We start from the raw sequence: 18,443 nt of genomic DNA on the forward strand, positions 1-18,443 counted from the left end.
GTTTCATCTTAAACTCAAATGTTTTCAGTGTACAGCAAAAAAAAAAAATAAAAATTAGAATTGGCTTTGCTGTTCCAGTACTTTCAGAGTTGAGTATATGTCATCATTAGCAAAACTAAGTATGCTGTTGGAAGGAAAGTAACACGATTCTCTGTGATGTGAAGTCCAGAAACTTTGTCCTACATACCGAGACTGCTGGGAATGTTTGCTCTCTGCTGTCTCTCTTTTGTCCTCTCTCACTTTCTCTCTCTCCTAATGCCAGAACAGCCTACAGGATAAACAACAGCAAGACTGTACACAGTCCTATACATGGTGTGTTTTGGCAGACTCTGTGTGTGTCAGTATTTCCAAGACATATACTGACGATCCTAGAAAGCTGCTAGCTTGTGAATGCAGTTTTAACTCTGAAAATTTGACAGAGGAATGAAATTCAAATGCCAAAACAGCTTCACTTTAATTCTGGACCTCTAGACCTTCAACATTTGGGGTATAATGAAGTGTTTTAAATTGGTTTGCTGTGCTGCTTTGATTTATTGTGCTCTCACTTTTTTTGCTGTCATCAGAGTAGAAACTTTTATTATGTTGTGAACTCAACTGACTTTAAAACATTTACATCAAGAAACGAAATGGGATGGAGCCAGAGAGGGCTGTGCTTGACACGCAGAGTTATTTTAGCTTTAATTATACATGGTAGGGTCATATAGTTTAGTTATTGCTAGCTTTTAAAGCTGCTCTGCAGAGGTCTGAGAAAATGGGGTGGGCAAAGAGCAGCCCTCATGAAACACCTTGCTGTTAAGTACTTGTTCTGGATGAAAATGTAAAATAAAGCTGAAATCAAGGAGGAAATCACAATAAGGCTTTTTTCTGGCAGTTTAATATGTCTTATAAAAATGTCATTTAAAAACTTCTTATCAGTTTCTTTTCCTATAAATATAAGTAGTGATCTCAGTGCTTCTCTTATTTTCCACACACACATACACACACACACACACACTCTCATTCACTCACGCAATCACACACACTACGGACAATTTTCCAGAGATGCCAATCAACCTACCATGCATGTCTTTGGACCGGGGGAGGAAACCGGAGTACCCGGAGGAAACCCCCGAGGCACGGGGAGAACATGCAAACTCCACACACAAGGCGGAGGCGGGAATCGAACGCCCAACCCTGGTGGTGTGAGGCGAACGTGCTAACCACTAAGCCATCATGCCCCCCTTCCATAAAAGCCACTCATTTTAATTTTTATGACTTTTTAATGATTTTTTTTGTTTTTCACCTTTTCACTTTTTTTTTTTTTACTTTATTACAAAATTGACTATCAGCATCAGCCCCAGAAAAGCTATTTCCACACATTACAACCACCTCATATCGAGACCTATGTCTAAGCTTTCATTTTTTTCTGGTTAGTTTTTTATCTTACTTTTTTATTTTGCTAATTTGGCCAATTTTTACCAACCAATCCTAGAGCGAGAGGGTAAACAAGTATCTGGGCAAGTGCATCTCTTTCAGCTGCTTCACTGGGCAGTATAACACACTCTGGGGAAAGTGCCGTCTGTTCCCTGATGCATGCATGAGTTAAGAAACAATATGATTGGCTAGTGTCTTTGTGACGGGGAGAGAGATTGTGTCAGCCGTCTTGTTCTTTAGGCTCCTGGCTTACAGATGGCTGAGCGTGATCTGTGAAGTTGCAAAGTCTTAGGACAATAAGACAAACTTCTTTTTGTTTCTATTCTGTTTGGAAGGCATGGATAAATAATCTTATATTTTTCAGTCTTGCTTTCAGTATTTAATGTTTTGGGAGTTAGTATACACATGCAAACTTGTATATATCATACAATAGTGTGTATTTCTGTATCTTCATTCTCACCGTCTATGAAAATGACCACATGTAGATAGAAACAAATTGCAATATGTGCCAAAAAACGATCTTTTTGTAAATAGTACAATGTTTTCAACGAACCACTGGGTTTGTTTAACCAGGTTGGAGCCAAGGATTCAGTGTTGATTCAGTGGTATGATTAATAAATATAAAGTTTTCATCATAAGGCACAGACAGCACCTATCCTTCTTGTTCACAGGTCCATCAGCTACTTGTATGACACCATAGATAATATTTAGCTATGAATATCTCACATTTTCTAAAAATTTAACCTACTTATTAGTTGTAGTAAGATTTATTTTAAAAGGATAATCTCTTGAATCATCTTAATGCATATCAATCAGCAATTACAAAGAAACTAATATGAACATAAATCAATCCAATGTAAACCATCATGTGTTAAGCGTCTGTTAGACCTATGTCTCCAAAAACACGAGAAAATCGTGTTAACGAGAAAATCAGATTTTTTTTTTTTTTTTTTTTATGTTATCTAGACATGACTCTTTGTTATCTGGCCTGCAGCAGTTTTAAAGCTTTGTACAAGCTCTTAAATCCCTTTGCTGGTGAGCTGTAACTTTTAGAAAGGATTTTCGATTGCAGTATCAATTATTCAATGTCTTCACGGTCCTGAACACTGGTGAAATGATATGTTAGATAAGCACCATCTCAATCACTCACATCATTAAACAGTAATATGCAGGTCATTTATTACAAAAAAATGAGTGAGTCAGCGTTTAGTTCTCAAAGCCCCCAAGCTAAGGAGCGCTCACCCTGCAAAATATGTGATGTCATGCAAAGCACGTACTGTATACACACGATCCCTAGATAAATGTGATTACTGTTGTTTTAAACATCATTTTGTTTTGGATTGTTTTATTTTTTACATTTCATTAAATTTTCTTTAAAATTAGGGTTTATTCTTTTAAATGAGGGCTTATTATGAGACTGCCACACCTTCTTTAAACCGCTAGTCGCGCTAGTCTGTTTTATGGTCAGGTTTTCATCAGTGAACATTTGAAGTCTTCGGCCGGAAGGAATTAGTGTTGGGTCTCTGGTGAACTCGGAAATTGTGCTGATCCATTAGTTCCTCAGGAGCTCTCGGTTGCTTAATTCCACTCGACTATAAACTGTTGTAGAATAGACATTATTTACTGTACATGTACAGTGTCACTTAAATGAGGATGAGGTTCCCTTCCTGGTTCTTCTCAAGGTTTCCTCCTCATATCATCTAAGGGGCTTTTAACACCTGGTCACTTCATGCGTTTTCTGTGATCAGATAGCTACCCTGTGGTAAAAAGACCAGGTCTAAATGCCCTCCGAAACGTTTTCGAGACGGATATAAATCCGATCGTTAAAACCACTTCAGGAGGTGGTCTGGGATGCATTTCAGATGAAAATGACCAGGTGTAAATGAATGTGGTTGTTCAAGCCACATACGTCAGCGCTATACTCCTCCCAAACTGAAGTACGTCACTCGCAGGTGATCTTTCACCCAGGTGTCTCGTTGGGGCTTAAAATGCACTGATGCTGCCAGCGAAAATGCAGCAAACAGTAAATGCTGTTTTTTGTAACATAACCGTCGTAACGAGTTTTTTCGTCTTCTTTTTGATTGCATTCTGAAAACCGCATACACCAAAGCGTGTTCCGTTTCAATTACCCCGGAAATGAGGTAAAATATATTTGCATTTTGGGCGGGAGTAGAAAGATCGGATCGATATCCGATTCGCCGAGACGCATTTATGTGGCCTAATGTAAATGGAACAGTTTTAACAAATCAGATAGCTATCGGATCAGAGAAAACACACGAAGTGACCAGGTGTAAAAAGGCCCTCAGAGAGTTCTTCTTTTCCACCGTTGCATCAGGCTTGCTCATTAGGGGTAGATGTTAGACATAAATAGTAGCTTAATTTTAAACTTTAAGCTTTAAATTTTTGATTCTGTTTCTATACTTATGTAAAGCTGCTTTGAGACAATGTGAATTGTTAAAAATGCTATACAATTTAGTTAAATTGAATTGAATTGAAAATAAGTTGAGTACAAGTACAATGAATAACCTGATTATTGGGTTTTCATTTATTATGAATTTGTCTTGGTAGAGAGGGATTAATATTAGATTGTTTGGGGCACGGGTGATCCAAACTGTTAAATCTCTGGGTTATTGATCGGATAGTCGAGGGCTCAAGCCACTGCATCTCCAAGCTACCCATGACCAACTGCTGGGCCCTTGAGCAAGGCCCTTAACCCTCTCTGCTCCAAGGACACTGTGTCAGGGCTGATCTTGAACTCTCCACAACTCCCTAAACTGGGATATTCAAAGATAAATGTATCTTCTTCTAGATGAACATAATAATACAAATAACAGTTTGTTATTTAAAAATCATATTTTCCATGATCTGTCCAGCTGTATGTACAGATTACAATGTGCATTCTTTAAATTGCACATTGTAATCTGTACATACAGCTGGACAGATCATGGAAAATATACAGATAAGTCAATAAGTGCATAGACCTAACCCTAATCCATTGTAAACACAATAATTAATCATTAAACAGGCCACTGATTTGTCTATGCAGTACATACAGTACAGACTGCCTTCTATACAGCTTGATCTAAGGTTTCTCCTCGGTTTCTTAAAACGTATTCTGTTTTAGTTCCACACATACCTGAGCTAGGTGATAAAGGTTGTAGAATACTGATTACTCTGGTGCACTTGTGGGTTCTGAGCAGGAAGCGAATAAAAATGTGAGCTAGCTGGATTTCTAAGGACTGCATAGAGAATATGAGGTGTAGAGAAGATGCTGGTGTTGACTATGGTCAAGGTTTCTTTCTCCAGTTGTCTGAAGGTTTTTTTCCTTGCTCTTGAGGGATATAAATCTACATCTAAATTTCTGAGGGAATTTTGGATGAAAAGTGAAAAGGATGTACATGCTCACTTCCTGCAATCTCCTTGGAATTCTGGCGTAAGAGCAGAATCCATCTAAAGTACATCGGCTTATCTTCGTGGTTTTGGAGGTTTTGACAACCAGTTTATGATTTGTAATTGGCCTTTCGGAATCAAATCAACTCACGCGTTCATCCTTTTAAAGGTCTAGAAGCTTCTGAACAACAAAGCCACACTGTTTCAGGATTTATTTTCTCATCAAAAGTCTGACCAGAAGCGAGAGAATCTTCTTGTCTTTCTGGTAAATAGGACGCAGCTCAGCTCTGTGGATTTCCGTGCTTATTCTGTAATCCTGTTTTTCTTAACCTGCTCCTCATAAATGCTGGAACAAAGCAGCTGAGTTAAAGTTCACTGGCCCCTGATCGATCTTTCTTTCTCGTTCTTCAACGCTCCATCTGTCTACCATCCGCTTTCCAGCCCCCGTCTCTTCTAGTTGCCATGGAAACCCTTGCGGTCCAGGGTTTTCGATTTGGTATTTGGTTGCGCTAAAGTGTGCCACACTAAATGTCAAAAAGACTGCCCCATTTCAGCAGAGGAAGTTCATTTACTTCTCTCAGTTTTGCTCAGGATTGCTGATGAAACTCCAGCTAGATTCCAATATCCACTAACCTAATAGAAAGCCATGTTGGAGTGGGATCTTGTTGGGATTTTATAGAGCCTCGATTCGAGTTTTCACACTTTGCTCTCGCTGTGTATGACTGACGTTGCCGACTTAGCACTCAACTCGTGTGAGATTAACCAGCTTACAGTATTTTTCTGTTTGTTGGCGCATTCTGTGTTTGGTTTGCTCTGACATACAGAAAAATCTTGCCAGTGGAAATTTCAGTTATGTAGCATGAGTCATGGATTACACAGCAGGGATGGGAAAGGGTGGACATGAAGAATGTGGCAGAATCCAGATGTGGAAACAGCGCTTGTGGAAAACCCCCACACAACCATACAGACACCCTGCTAGCACTAATCATAAGGCAAACGGGAGAAAGGTCGCTCAGAGAGAGTCAGAATGAGAGAATATGGGATGATGATGACAGATGGAGGTCTGCATGACACCAAAATGTGACTTTAAACATCTATATTCATCTACATATATGTTCAACTACAAACTTTCTGCCTATACAAATCCAGACTCTTTAACAGTGCTCACTCTAACAGGAGGGCTGGACATAGGAAACATTGGAAAAAAGGGGAGGGGGCAGTGTGTGTGTGTGTGTGTGTGTGTGTGTGTGTGTGTGTGTGTGTGTGTGTGTGTGTGTGTGTGTGTGTGTGTGTGTGTGTGTGTGTGTGTGTGTGTGTGTGTGTTGTAGTAAACTCTTTACTTCAGACTCAACTTGGCAGCAGCCGATTGGCTGGTCCACTGCTCACATGACCAGTACAACAGTGCAGTGAAGGGGGAGAGAGAGAGAGAGAGAGAGAGAGAGAGAGAGAGAGAGAGAGAGAGACTAACGTTTTTTATAGTAGATACAAGACCCTTGGTAGAAGTGGATGACAAATCAAAAAGTATGCATGGAAGGTTGCCATACCTCAGGAGAGAAGGAGAAAAAAGTAGAAAGAAAGAGTAGAAGAAGGAAAGAAGTGAAAGGAAGGGAGAGGGAAGGAAAAATAGTGTTGACTTTTGAAGTTAAAAGAAATGCAAAAAGAGTCTGAGAAGCAGTACAGTGTACAGAAAGGTTTATCTGAGTTCACTCAAAGGAAAGAATGAAGGAAGGAAGGAGGAAAGAAAGAAAGAAAGAAAGAAAGAAAGAAAGAAAGAAAGAAAAGGGGCTGTGACTTTTTTTGCAGACTTGAAATAGATTGTGGTGCAGAAATGTGTGTGCGAGAGAATTATGAAATGACGAAAAGAAATGAAATCGTCTGAGTGCATTACGCAGTGAGGTTTTCGCCACCTCAGGGAAGAAAGAGAGAAATATGTAGAAAATTATATATTATATTATATATTATAAAAGAGATGTTATGAAAGGAAAAACATTAAAGAAAGGATAGTTAAATAAAAGGATCAGATAAAGGACAAAAGGAAAGAAAGAAGAAAGAAAGAAAGAAAGAAAGAAAGAAAGAAAGAAAGAAAGAAAGAAAGAAAGAAAGAAAGAAAGAAAGATAGAAAGAAAGAAAGAAAGAAAGAAAGGGGGTTTAAAGTACAGTCAGAAAGTCAAAAAGAAATTAAATTGCCTGACACTCAGGAACTGAGGCTTGGGTTGCCTCAGGGAAAAGCAGACAAATAAAAAATATAAGAGAATATTAGATAGAAATAAAAAGATATGTAGAGTTGGGGGGAGAAGAGGGGACAGTACCTTGACTTTTGTAAATCATGAAGTAAAAAAATCAGAAAATGTGTATTATATGAAAGAATCATACTTGAATGGATAGATGGATGGATGGATGGATGGATGGATGGATAGAGGAATGATTGATGGTTGATGGATGGATTGATATATGGTCGGATGGGAGGATGGATGGATGGATGGATGGATGGATGGATTGATATATAGTTGGATGGGAGGATGGATGGATGGGTGGATGGATAGATGGATACATAGTTGGATGGTTGATGTATGAATGGAAGGATTGATATATGGTTGGATGGGAGGGTGGATGGATAGATGGATGGATGGATGGATGGATGGATGGTTGAAGGGATGTTTAGTACAGTCAGGAAGTCTGATATTGTTGTGTTGAGTGCAGCCTCTTTTGTTTAATAAAGCTGAAGCCACTTTTTCCGTAGCACAGTCTCTGACATTTATGTAAAGAAGAACAAGGATCACAATTTATTAATCAGCTGATAGACAAAGCAGTTAAACCCCCAGATGCTGCCACTAATTAATTTCCAGAGGCGAGCAAATACAACTGCATGAGATAACAGATGTTTCCTGAGGTAGTGATAAAAACCTGACGTGAAAGCCACTGATTTTCCACAGCACTACTGTCTTATATTACTAAATAATATTTCTTCCCTGGACTTCACCTATGTTTAAGATCGCCTTTTTTATAAACAGTCCGAACAAAGAATTTTTGTTGCACGACAATTTGAAAGAGCTCTTTAAAGTTGTATTAGCTAATATTATTCAAAGTTGACATTGGAACAATTGGAACAATCCCGCCCCTATCCACAAAGCTCCGCCCACAGTATTTTAGAGTAAGGTGGGTTTCACTCTGGGCAGGTTTGTTGTTGCCCGAATTGCTTGTTGTTTTAGACTCATATGATTCTATCAAATCCTGGTGCACTTCTGTTGGGTTTATGTCATCACGTGTATGGAGAACACAATCATATCAACTCATCATATAATCATTTTTTTTATTATGCATTGCAGAGTGAATGACAGTCGAGTCCTGTAGTGTCCTGTATAATTCCTCAGTTGTCCATGAGAATGCAGATTTCCGCTGCTCACAAAAAGTGTTGTGGTGTCAATAGAGTTGTGTTGACATTCATGGGAATCCCAACACAGTTCCAGTGCAACCAAACTCACTCCACCACCAACAAGTAGTCGGCACCATGTTGTTCCTTTTAGTCCACATGACAGCTTTCACGTTACCAGTTTATCACTTTGAGCTGTGATCTGTTTCTGACAAAACTCACACTGTGTCTGTTAGATGATCTTTTAAGCTCATGCAGATATCCAGCTGCTGGAATTCTGAGTTACAACTCTATAAACATGCAAAGTTCACCCCATAATAGTTCGTAGAGACATTCAAGTGCAGTTGGTGGCGTTTTTTTTTTTTGTTAGGAAAAAATGTAGGCGCTTAATTCTGGATGTAAAGTCGATAAGTCAGATAACTCACACAGATAGCTAATTTCATGTCCAGCTTCTTCCTCTTCATCAAATTTAAATCACCTTCTCTTGGAAACGCACTGCCAGGGATTTATTCTGGTTTTACTGTTTTGTTTTATTTTTTGAGTATTTTCAAAGCAATTATTGATTTTTTTTGTTTATAGGAAAATTAACTGGCTGCACTAGGCATTGTTGATTAAGAGTGTAATGGGGTTGGAGTGAAGGAGCTCTAGGGCGCATCTATATAACATAATAGTAAGAAGCTCATCCAAACACAAACAGAACAGAAGGCAGATTAAAAAAAATTAAAATGTTTTTTGGCTAAATGTTAAAATATGCAGACTATTGCACCTCTAAGGTGTATGCTTTTCATCATAACAGCTGGTCCAGCGTGCAGAGAAGCAGGGAAGCTACCATCACTGGAGAGAGAGAAAGAGAATGAACGATCAAACAGAAGAAGGAATGAAGAAAATGGGCCTTGAATTTTGAACGGATTTGGTAGTAGAAGCTGAGATAAAACATAAAAAGTGAAATACATGTACGTTTAAAAAAAAGGTGTACAGTGAGGCTCACCGCAACTGAGTGGAAAAAATACTTTGCATTTTGAATAGAATATATTAAAAATCCAGACCATTCATGAGAACATAGTGACCAAATCATAAAAACATAAAATATTAGAGAAGAAAAAAGAAGGAAAAAGCCTGAAACACTTGTACATTCAGTGTGTTCATACAGAGAGGACAATGTTTACCTCCTGATGGCTCAGTGCTGCCCTCTACAGCTCACTTCTCTTCTGTAGGCATGATGACTCAAGTGTCATTAAGGCATCATTTCCCATCTCGGGAGAGTGCGCTCAGAATGATACTCACTCCATCATATTAAACATTACACTAATGGTTATGTTGTTAATGTTTTGGGGAAATTTTGCCCAGAAGGCTGGAAATAATCATGAGGCATGGCTGATCACACAGTTTAGAAGGAAAAATCATTCAGAAGAAGAGGTGGGATGAAGTGGTAGAGCTTTTCCCAAAAACATTATTGTGTTTGCCTAGCAGCAAATCTGAAAGTAGTGCTATCCATCTTGGCTAAGTGTCCTGGCTAACTCTGACTAATTCACCCTGAATAACTCTGACTAATAGATTTTAGCTAACTTTATCTAATACATCCTGGTTAACTCTAATCCATTTTAGCTAACTTTAGCTAATCCATTCTGGTTAATTCTGTCTAATACATTTCAGCTAAATAGCTAATTCTTCTAGGCTAACTCTGGCTAATCCATTTTAGCTAACTCTAGCTAATCCTGTCTGGTTAACTTTCTCTAATCCATTTTAGTTAACTCTAGCTAATACATCCTGGTTAATCTATTTTAGTTAATCTAGGTTAATCTAGCTAATCCATCTTGGCTAACACTGGCTAGTCCCTGTGAGTTTGTTCTGTTTGTACTGTTTTCTTGCTATTGATTGACTCACATCTGGGATCTCATCCACTGACAAACACTAGTCTTTTGTTCTGGAAAAATTATACTTTTTTTCTCTCTGCCTTTCATATTATTCATTTGTTATAATATAATAATTTTATCCAAAGCGACTTAAAGTTGCTCTGAGAGACCAGATTTAACGACCCGGCAGTGACAGTTTGGGATTACAGTACTGTGCTTTAAACTGGTGCTCACTTTTAGTGAAACTTCACTGGTGCTTGAATACAACCGAATGCATAGTGAAAAGCGCTTTTAACAATTCACATTGTCTCAAATCAGCAAATTGCTATTTATCTCTAACATTTATCCCTAATGAACTTCGCCTGAGGTGAAGGTGGCAAAGAAGAACTCCCTGAGATGATATGAGGAAGAAACCTTGAGAGGAACCAGACTCAGAAGAGAACCTCATCTTCATTTGGGTGACAGGAAATAATGTAAACGTAAATAATGTCCTTTCTACAACAGAAACACAACACAAGAAACTAATGGGTCAGCGTAATGACAAGAATTCGCCACAGACCCACCCAAATGGCCGGTGATGAAGACCTGACCATGAAATATTTGAACAACTAACATCCTTCTGCGCTGTACACAATGCACAAGTTGGGGCATTGAGATTTATTCCACTATATCATATTTGCTGGCTACAAACAAAGTGGAAAAGAAATTATTTACACCTCAAAAAAAAAAAAAAAAACACAAGTTTTTTTTTTTTTTACAAAAGCTAAAAAACATGAAAACATTTAAATCCAATATACAATATTTTAGGCTATTTCAAAACAGAAATACAGAAATGTTAATGAAAAACCGTCAGCTTTCATATGTCAGTAAACACCACTGTAGAGCGTGACGTGACAAAGAAATTGAGTGGTGAGCATCGACTTTATGACAAGAACAAATTCAATTTTTTTGGCCTCTGGGGAAAAAGAGTAAAAATGCTTAATGGTATATGAGTTGGTGATATCTGATTATTTTACTCTTTAATAAGTAATTTGTGACATAATTCACCCTACTGTAACTATAAGGAATATAGCATCTTAGGATGGGAAAATAATCAAAGACTGTTACATTTCAATAATGTCCTACTTTGAAGTATTTTATATCACACCATACTCTCATTCTTGTAGCACAACATTCCTTTCATACGTTTATCGATTGATTTAATTTCCATTAAACAATTTCCTGTTCTCAGTTACTGTACATTATAGCAGATATACGAGGTCACCCCATCACCAGAGTCTCTTATTTTCTCTCTTTCTTTAAGTTAATAATTAAGTAAAAATCAGAAAACCATTATTTCCTTCAGATTCCTTCAATAAAAGTTTAATAAACACCTTAATAGAGAAAACCTAGCCATAAAGATGATGTGTGTTTTTATTTGTTAAATGACCTTTTTTTAAAATTCATTCATCGTTTCCATTTGATGTTTGTGAAGCTTTTGCTATTAAAGTACTAGTGAATGGGTTGTTACTATAGTAACGAACACGTATTAGAACGAGCGGAGTACAAAACATGATGTGGTTAATATCTACATGAAATAGGTTACTTCTTCCTTTATTATTAATGCCACAAATAATATATGAACCTCATGAACATACTGTAGGAAAGCTTTAATTAAGAGACATTGATATTGCTGTTCCTTTATGGTAACAGAAAGAAGGATGTGTGTGTGTGTGTGTGTGTGTGTGTGTGTGTGTGCTTCCTTGCTGTAAAATAATAAAGTAACTAATTTTTTTGCTGCGATGGCACTTTTCAAACTCTGTCACGTGACGTGTTTTGATAAGTTCGTCTCCTGCTTCACTAGCTGCTGAGCTCCAGCTGAAAGCTCGGCCATGCTGTAGGTGATTCAAGCACAGTTTCCCGCCCCCAGAGGAGTGCCATTTGTTACAGAGCAGGAGGGAAACGCTTTATACCCCATGTGCCCTTCTTTTCAAGGAGAACATCCTGTTGTCAGGGTAACAAGAGGCAGGCGGCCTGATGGGAGTTTGTGAGAAGCAGAGAGAGTTCTGCCATTTATAGAGAGTGATATTTGTCCTCCCTCCTGGGACTGTGTGTGTGTGTGTGTGTGTGTGTGTGTGTGTGTGTGTGTGTGTGTGTGACCACTTTGTGTGTCTACACATGTGTGTGGGTTTCCTGTGGTTTGGTTTTCGACTGTAATTTCCATCAGAAAAACCATCAGATCCGTCAGGTCGTTCTTTCAAGTCGCTCGACTATAAAAACGAAGCATTTTACATATATAAGATGATATATGTATAAAATGGAAACATAAGGTCATTAGGCATAACATTTTATTTGGATAGCGTCAGAGGTTATGAGTGAAGGTGTGCATTATGAGCTGCTGTATCAGTTCCTCGTTATTTATTTTGCTTATTCTGTATATTTAAGTATTTTTAAAAAAAAATTACTTCAATCCCAAATATTCTTATAATAATTCATACACAAATACTTAGCGTACATTTATTTTTTCATTATGTTACCTGAAATGTAAAAAGAATTTAAATTTGATTTATTTTATTTAATTGAATTTTAAAGAAGAATTATTTCTAAGAATAATATGTTGAAGAGTTTAAATAATTATATAATAACCCATTGGCTTTCATCACTGATTTCACCACCACAGAGCTATAAACTAATAAAATATGCATAAAGACTCATGTTATCTACTTTTGAAGCACGTGACGACTTTGTAAATCCTGATAGTTTGAATAATTGTTCCCATGATGTTATGAAGAACCCTTGTTAGCTCATCTCCTAAAGGCCCAGTGCAAAGCGCACACTCCATCCCAGCACTGCTTTCACTAACAACCTCTCTAAGGAGAGTTAATTATCCAGATGTGGAGTTGTGCTGTAGGTTTGAGAAACACCTCTAGTTCTGAGAAGTGTAGCTCTCAGTGGAGTTGGACAGGAAACCAAATGAGCGACGTTTTTTATTTTCTTTCTTATACAATTTCTCCATCTAGTGTTGAGCTCGTGTAATGGATCCCTATTAAAACTCTTTGCAACATGCATCGTCTGGGTGAGAATAATCTGGCCAAGCTTAAAGTACATAACATTTAGTATGTATTAAAAGAATGAAGCAACATTCAGCATCATTTATACTTTTCCTTGTTAAAGATTTAAACACTACATGCATCCCAGAGCACTATATCTAACTAAAAAACCCTCATACTGTTTGTTTTTTTGCTCTAACATCCACATTAACTCCTCTGTAACAGATTCATATGGAAACGGTATCCGTTGCAGATTTGTGACAGTATGAGGGTGTTTTCTTGACTTCAGTTTATGTTTGCGAATGCTGTAAGTGTATATTAACAAATAATTATCCAATAATGAAGGATAAACATCCAGAAAGCCTTTTATTAGTGAAGTTTTTTATCATTCAGTCACACACACTGGATCCCAAATGTAAGAAAGTTCAAAGGGGGTAAATACTTATGCAAATACCATCTTGCTATACATATATATATGTGTGTGTGTGTGTGTGTGTGTGTGTGTGTGTAGTTACAGTATATATCTGTATAAATAATGTGTGTGTGTGTGTGTGTTTCTCTGCAGGAGCCTCAGAGCAAGTCGAAGGTGTGTGCTAATGTGTTCTGTGGTGCTGGGCGTGAGTGTACGGTTACAGAGAAAGGCGAGCCAACCTGCTTGTGTATCGAGGTAAGAAGTAGACAATATTTATTTATTTTTTTAAACACCGTTCATATTTACAATAATTTAAGACTTTAAGATCTTAGTGATGGATGTTATGTGCCATGCCATTTAATCTGATGTTTAGCGTCAACAGAACAATGAGCTATATTATGAACAGCTTTTGTATTTACAAAAAACATTTAATAAATTAGGGAACTGATTAAGAAAAGATAGCAGAAATACAGTATGAGAAATACAAGAATGAAACAAAACTGTAGTAAATATATAAAATGTCCCTGGATAAATTTTACATGGAAATAAATAGCATTTCAATACAAAAGGTTATGTTCTATCTATGGAAATGAAACCAGCATTAAACGGATGATGAATCTCACACTCAGCTACATAAAACACTGAATATGAATGTGCTGGAACATTACAAGCTTCTCTGACTGACTGTAGCAGAACCGAGTACTGAATACTAATAATATCACAGATTTATTGGCCTCTTTAAGTTTAATAGTTAATGTTTAGCCATCATACTCAGAGGAATTAATATCTGTTATAGCATTAAGAGGAAACTAGAAACCTGCCAATTAGAAACCTGCCTGTTTTCTTGTCTTTCTTTCTTTCTTTCTTTCTTTCTTTCTTTCTTTCTTTCTTTCTGTAATGACACGGAACAGAAGCGGACCCAAACGCAGGATAGCATAAATAAACAGGGTTTAATAACAGAAAACACGAAACAGGACGCAGACTAGAAACAGGACATAACCACAGTAGATGCCGCGCTGCACGAGGCAACACGGCACAGTTAAATACAAAAAGACAATGACACAATAAGGATCAGGTGTGATGACAGGGAGGAGCAGACGAAGGCGGGGCAGACACGTGACGAGAAACGTAAACAGATGCACGTGGCCAGAGTCCGAGCAGAGTCCTTACACTTTCTTTCTTTCTTTCTTTCTTTCTTTCTTTCTTTCTTTCTTTGTGTCTGTCTGTCTGTCTGTCTGTCAAATGAGTGAAATATTCTTGTTGTTCCTGAATATACCTGTGCTCAATGCAAAACTTCCATATTGATATTATATGGAAGGAAAAAAAACGTCTCATTTATATGCATTTACTCCATATTTCATGAAATTGTCCCAGATTGTAGATTTAATGTGCTTGTTAGCATTTTCATCTCTCTCTCTCTCTCTCTCTCTCTCTCTCTCTCTTTGTCATTTAAAGATTAGATAAAAACTAGAGGGTTGTTGTTTTTTTACCCGTGAGAGAACGCAGTATGTTACAGAGGCAATATGTTTTATTTCTTCTTCTCATTTTTCCGCATGGTTTCTCTCTTAATACAGTTCAATACATGGCTGTCAGCTGTATTTTATCCATCATCTTTAAACCAACGAGACACAAAAGGGTTTAAATCTAGTTTTTTATTTTCAAAGGATTAGAATTAAAACAATTTATAATAGACATTTGTGTACAAATAATATGCATACTGTATTACTGGATTACTGGATAAGGAATTATGAGGATGCCTTTAAGAAACCAAAAGACTCTGAGCATTTGTTTGTGTGTGTGTGTGTGTGTGTGTGTGTGTGTGTGTGTGTGTGTGTGTGTGTGTGTGTTTTGTTCTTTTTCAGCAATGTAAACCTCACAAGCGCTCTGTGTGTGGCAGTAATGGGAAAACATACAGAAACCACTGCGAGCTCCACAGAGACGCCTGCCTTACCGGACTCAAGATCCAGGTGGCACATGACGGCCACTGCAGAGGTGAGAGGATAGAGCATGTGACAGTAGCATGGGCCAAAGGGCATGTAAATGTGAGACCGAACTAAACTGGGGTTAAAGGTCTGTGCATAGCTGCAGAACAGGGCCAAGACAGGCTTTCTGTGGGGAAGAGAAGGAAAATAAAAAGGGCATGAGCACCTAGAGGGCACTTTATCTCACTTTTTCACATTTAGGGAGCCTATGGGGCACAGCAACTTGTCTTGTAATTTTTTGTCTGCACTGTATTTTGTCCTGCACTGTCTTGTCTGTCTTGTTTGTCTTGTCCTGCACTGTTGCAAGGTTGCACGGATGCACTTTATGTGGCTAGGACTACTTTATCTCATTTCACTATGTACTGCAATAGCTATGTACTGTATGGTTGAAATGACAATAAAAGCTTCTTGACTTGACATGCTCATTTGCAGCATCTGAGTGACACCCTATAGTCATCTAATAGTCATCTAATACTTCATCTTATTTTCTCTCATGTAGAAGCAGCTAGAGAGTGTTTCATTTCATTGTCTTAAATATATAGAAGCCTATAAGGCACTTCATCTCATATTCTCTCCTAGAACATTCTCCTCATATTCTCTCCTAGAACATCTGGTGGACATTTGATTATTAGCGATTATTACAAGCGATTATTTTATGACAGAAATACTGAATTATCAGTAAGAGAGTTGGACAGATATCAAAACACTGGAACCGGCATAAAGCTGCTGGACTGGTCAGCATAAAGTCATTACCCGAGGTTAAACTCAGGCTGTTCTATCAGATCCCAAACAGCATTTATAGCATGTTACCGGATCACACTGTACCCTTCTCAGATGGTGTTCCATGTGTCTATTATAAAGTATGTTTTATTGACAGAACAGTGCAAGAAAACACCATTCAAAGCTCTGTGTTAAAGGGACTTCTGAGTGGTTGGTCAAATGTGTCTGTTAGATATTACAGTATGTAACTTAATGCTTTTGTGCATGAGCATTGACTCGCAAAGTGATTGTCTACATGTTGTAAAGAAAGCATTTTAACCCTTATTGTCAAAAATTGTTGTATGATAAGCAGATTTCTCCCAGAAAAGTCCAGGAGTGCTACTGGAATGGTATAGCGGTACTTCCAGAAAAGTCTAGGTTGCTTCCCGGAAAAGTGTATGGGTGCTTTCATTGTAGTGTAGGATGTTCTCGAAAAAGTCTACTGTTGCTCCCAGACAAAGCTAGACAGGGTTCCCACGCGTCCTGGAAAACCTGGAAATCCTGGAAAATTAATGACCAATGTTCCAGTCCTGGAAAACACATGGAAAATGAAAGAAAACATAAACTGTCCTGGAAAAAATCTTGTTGTCCTGGAAAATTATTATTTTTAAATGTTCTTGATCATTTAAAGAACAGTTTACAACTCTGGTCAAAACAATTAACGTTAGTAACAGAAAGCGCTCTGTTCAGGGACGCTGAGTTTTGACGGGTTTTTTGTTATGCTGTTTAATCTCGCTGTGATGGATGACGCTGTCTTGTGTTGGCGGTTTCAGGTGCTAGGAATGGTTTAAGTGCTCGAATGTTTTCAGCAAATGGTGACGGGTAACCAGGTTATATTAACCTTGTTAATCTGAATATCATGTGCAAGGGAAATGCACAGCAATCTAAAGCATGTATGACGGCATTGGCCTGAGAAAGGAAAGGGTATTAATATGTGCGGTCTTTTTATTTTATAAATGTTGAAATTTCATTCACATGACAAATTGTCTTTAAAAGTATAGTTAAGTAATAACCATAAAGTGTACGCTGTTTTTAAGACTTAAGACTGGAGAGAAGAACGTATTACTTTAGGCCGTGAATCTGTGATCCTTGTCTTTTTTTACTAAATTTGAAATGTCCTGGAAAAGTCCTGGAAAATGATCTCTGAAAAAGAGTGGGAACCCTGCTAGAGGTGCTTCTGGTAAAGTCTAGGATACTTCTGGAAAACTCTACGGGTACTTTCGGAAAGTTTATGATACTCCTGGCAAAGTCTAGAGCAGTGTTACTCATTGCGCGGCTCGCGAGCCTCCTGCGGCTCGCCAAGCTTTAATATGCGGCTCGCATGGCAGTAAATAATACGATGATATGATCATGTGGTTAAAATTTATTTTTCATTTAAATAACATTAAAAACAATCAGGGAAGCATAGAAAAACGAATGTGTTCTATTACAAATAATAATATATATTTATATATATTATTTGACTCGTCACTGTCTCACTGCGTTCCGCAACAGCCAGTTTTTGGCGGCCTGCCAGAAGCTAGTTTGTGTTTCATGCTAGTTAACAACTTGTGTTTACTGTACACACACGGACTAAAAAATGGATCGATTTCTTATCAAACAATCCCGCGCACAAAATGAACAGCAACAAAGCAATGTGACAGTGACAAAAGAGGTAACTGATGGGGAGCATGCATCATCCGCTACTCGAGTAATTATTGTATTGCAATATTGTACATTGTATTTAAGCAGATAAGCTATTTAAGACTGAATAACTTGGCATACTTTGTGGTGAATGTGGCTCTCCTATTGACTTTGTCCTATCAGTGTGGCTCACATGAAAAAATTAGTGAAGACCACTGGTCTAGAGACTTACTAGAATGTTGTAGGGGTACTCCCGAAAAGTTTAGTGTTTTTTCTGGAAATGTTGTTCCCAAAAAGGTCTAGGATGCTCCTGGGAAAGGTCTAGAGGTGCTAATGGAAATCTCTCACTATTTGAAAATAAAAATAAGTCATACACATTTTTCCAGTGGATAAAGCAGCCTTAGTATGTACCTGTTTGATAGCAGTATTTTGTTCACACAGCATTTTAAAATAAACTACATAAATTGCATATTAATGCTATTAGTAACATTAATGCTATTTCTGTTTCTTGGTGTATGAGGTTTTGCCACAAACTTGGCAAAACCTAAGCACGAATCTAAACCCTGAATCTAAGCATGTTTGTTCCTCTTAATTTCTCTTTGTTTCTGTTGC

The 18,443-nt window shown here is 37.8% G+C and overlaps 1 protein-coding gene across 1 annotated transcript in view; it reads left to right on the forward strand.

Annotated features, from left to right (window-relative positions):
• fstl1b (follistatin-like 1b) overlaps positions 1-18,443 on the forward strand; it is a 65,911-nt gene that overhangs the window by 31,970 nt on the left and 15,498 nt on the right. The window contains exons 3-4 of the mRNA XM_060876963.1: positions 13,621-13,722; positions 15,330-15,459. Of these exons, the coding sequence (XP_060732946.1) occupies positions 13,621-13,722; positions 15,330-15,459 (232 nt within the window). The remainder of the gene's footprint in view (positions 1-13,620; positions 13,723-15,329; positions 15,460-18,443) is intronic.

The sequence above is a fragment of the Tachysurus vachellii genome, chromosome 8 (assembly GCF_030014155.1).
Source record: "Tachysurus vachellii isolate PV-2020 chromosome 8, HZAU_Pvac_v1, whole genome shotgun sequence".
NCBI classification, from domain to species: Eukaryota; Metazoa; Chordata; class Actinopteri; order Siluriformes; family Bagridae; genus Tachysurus; species Tachysurus vachellii.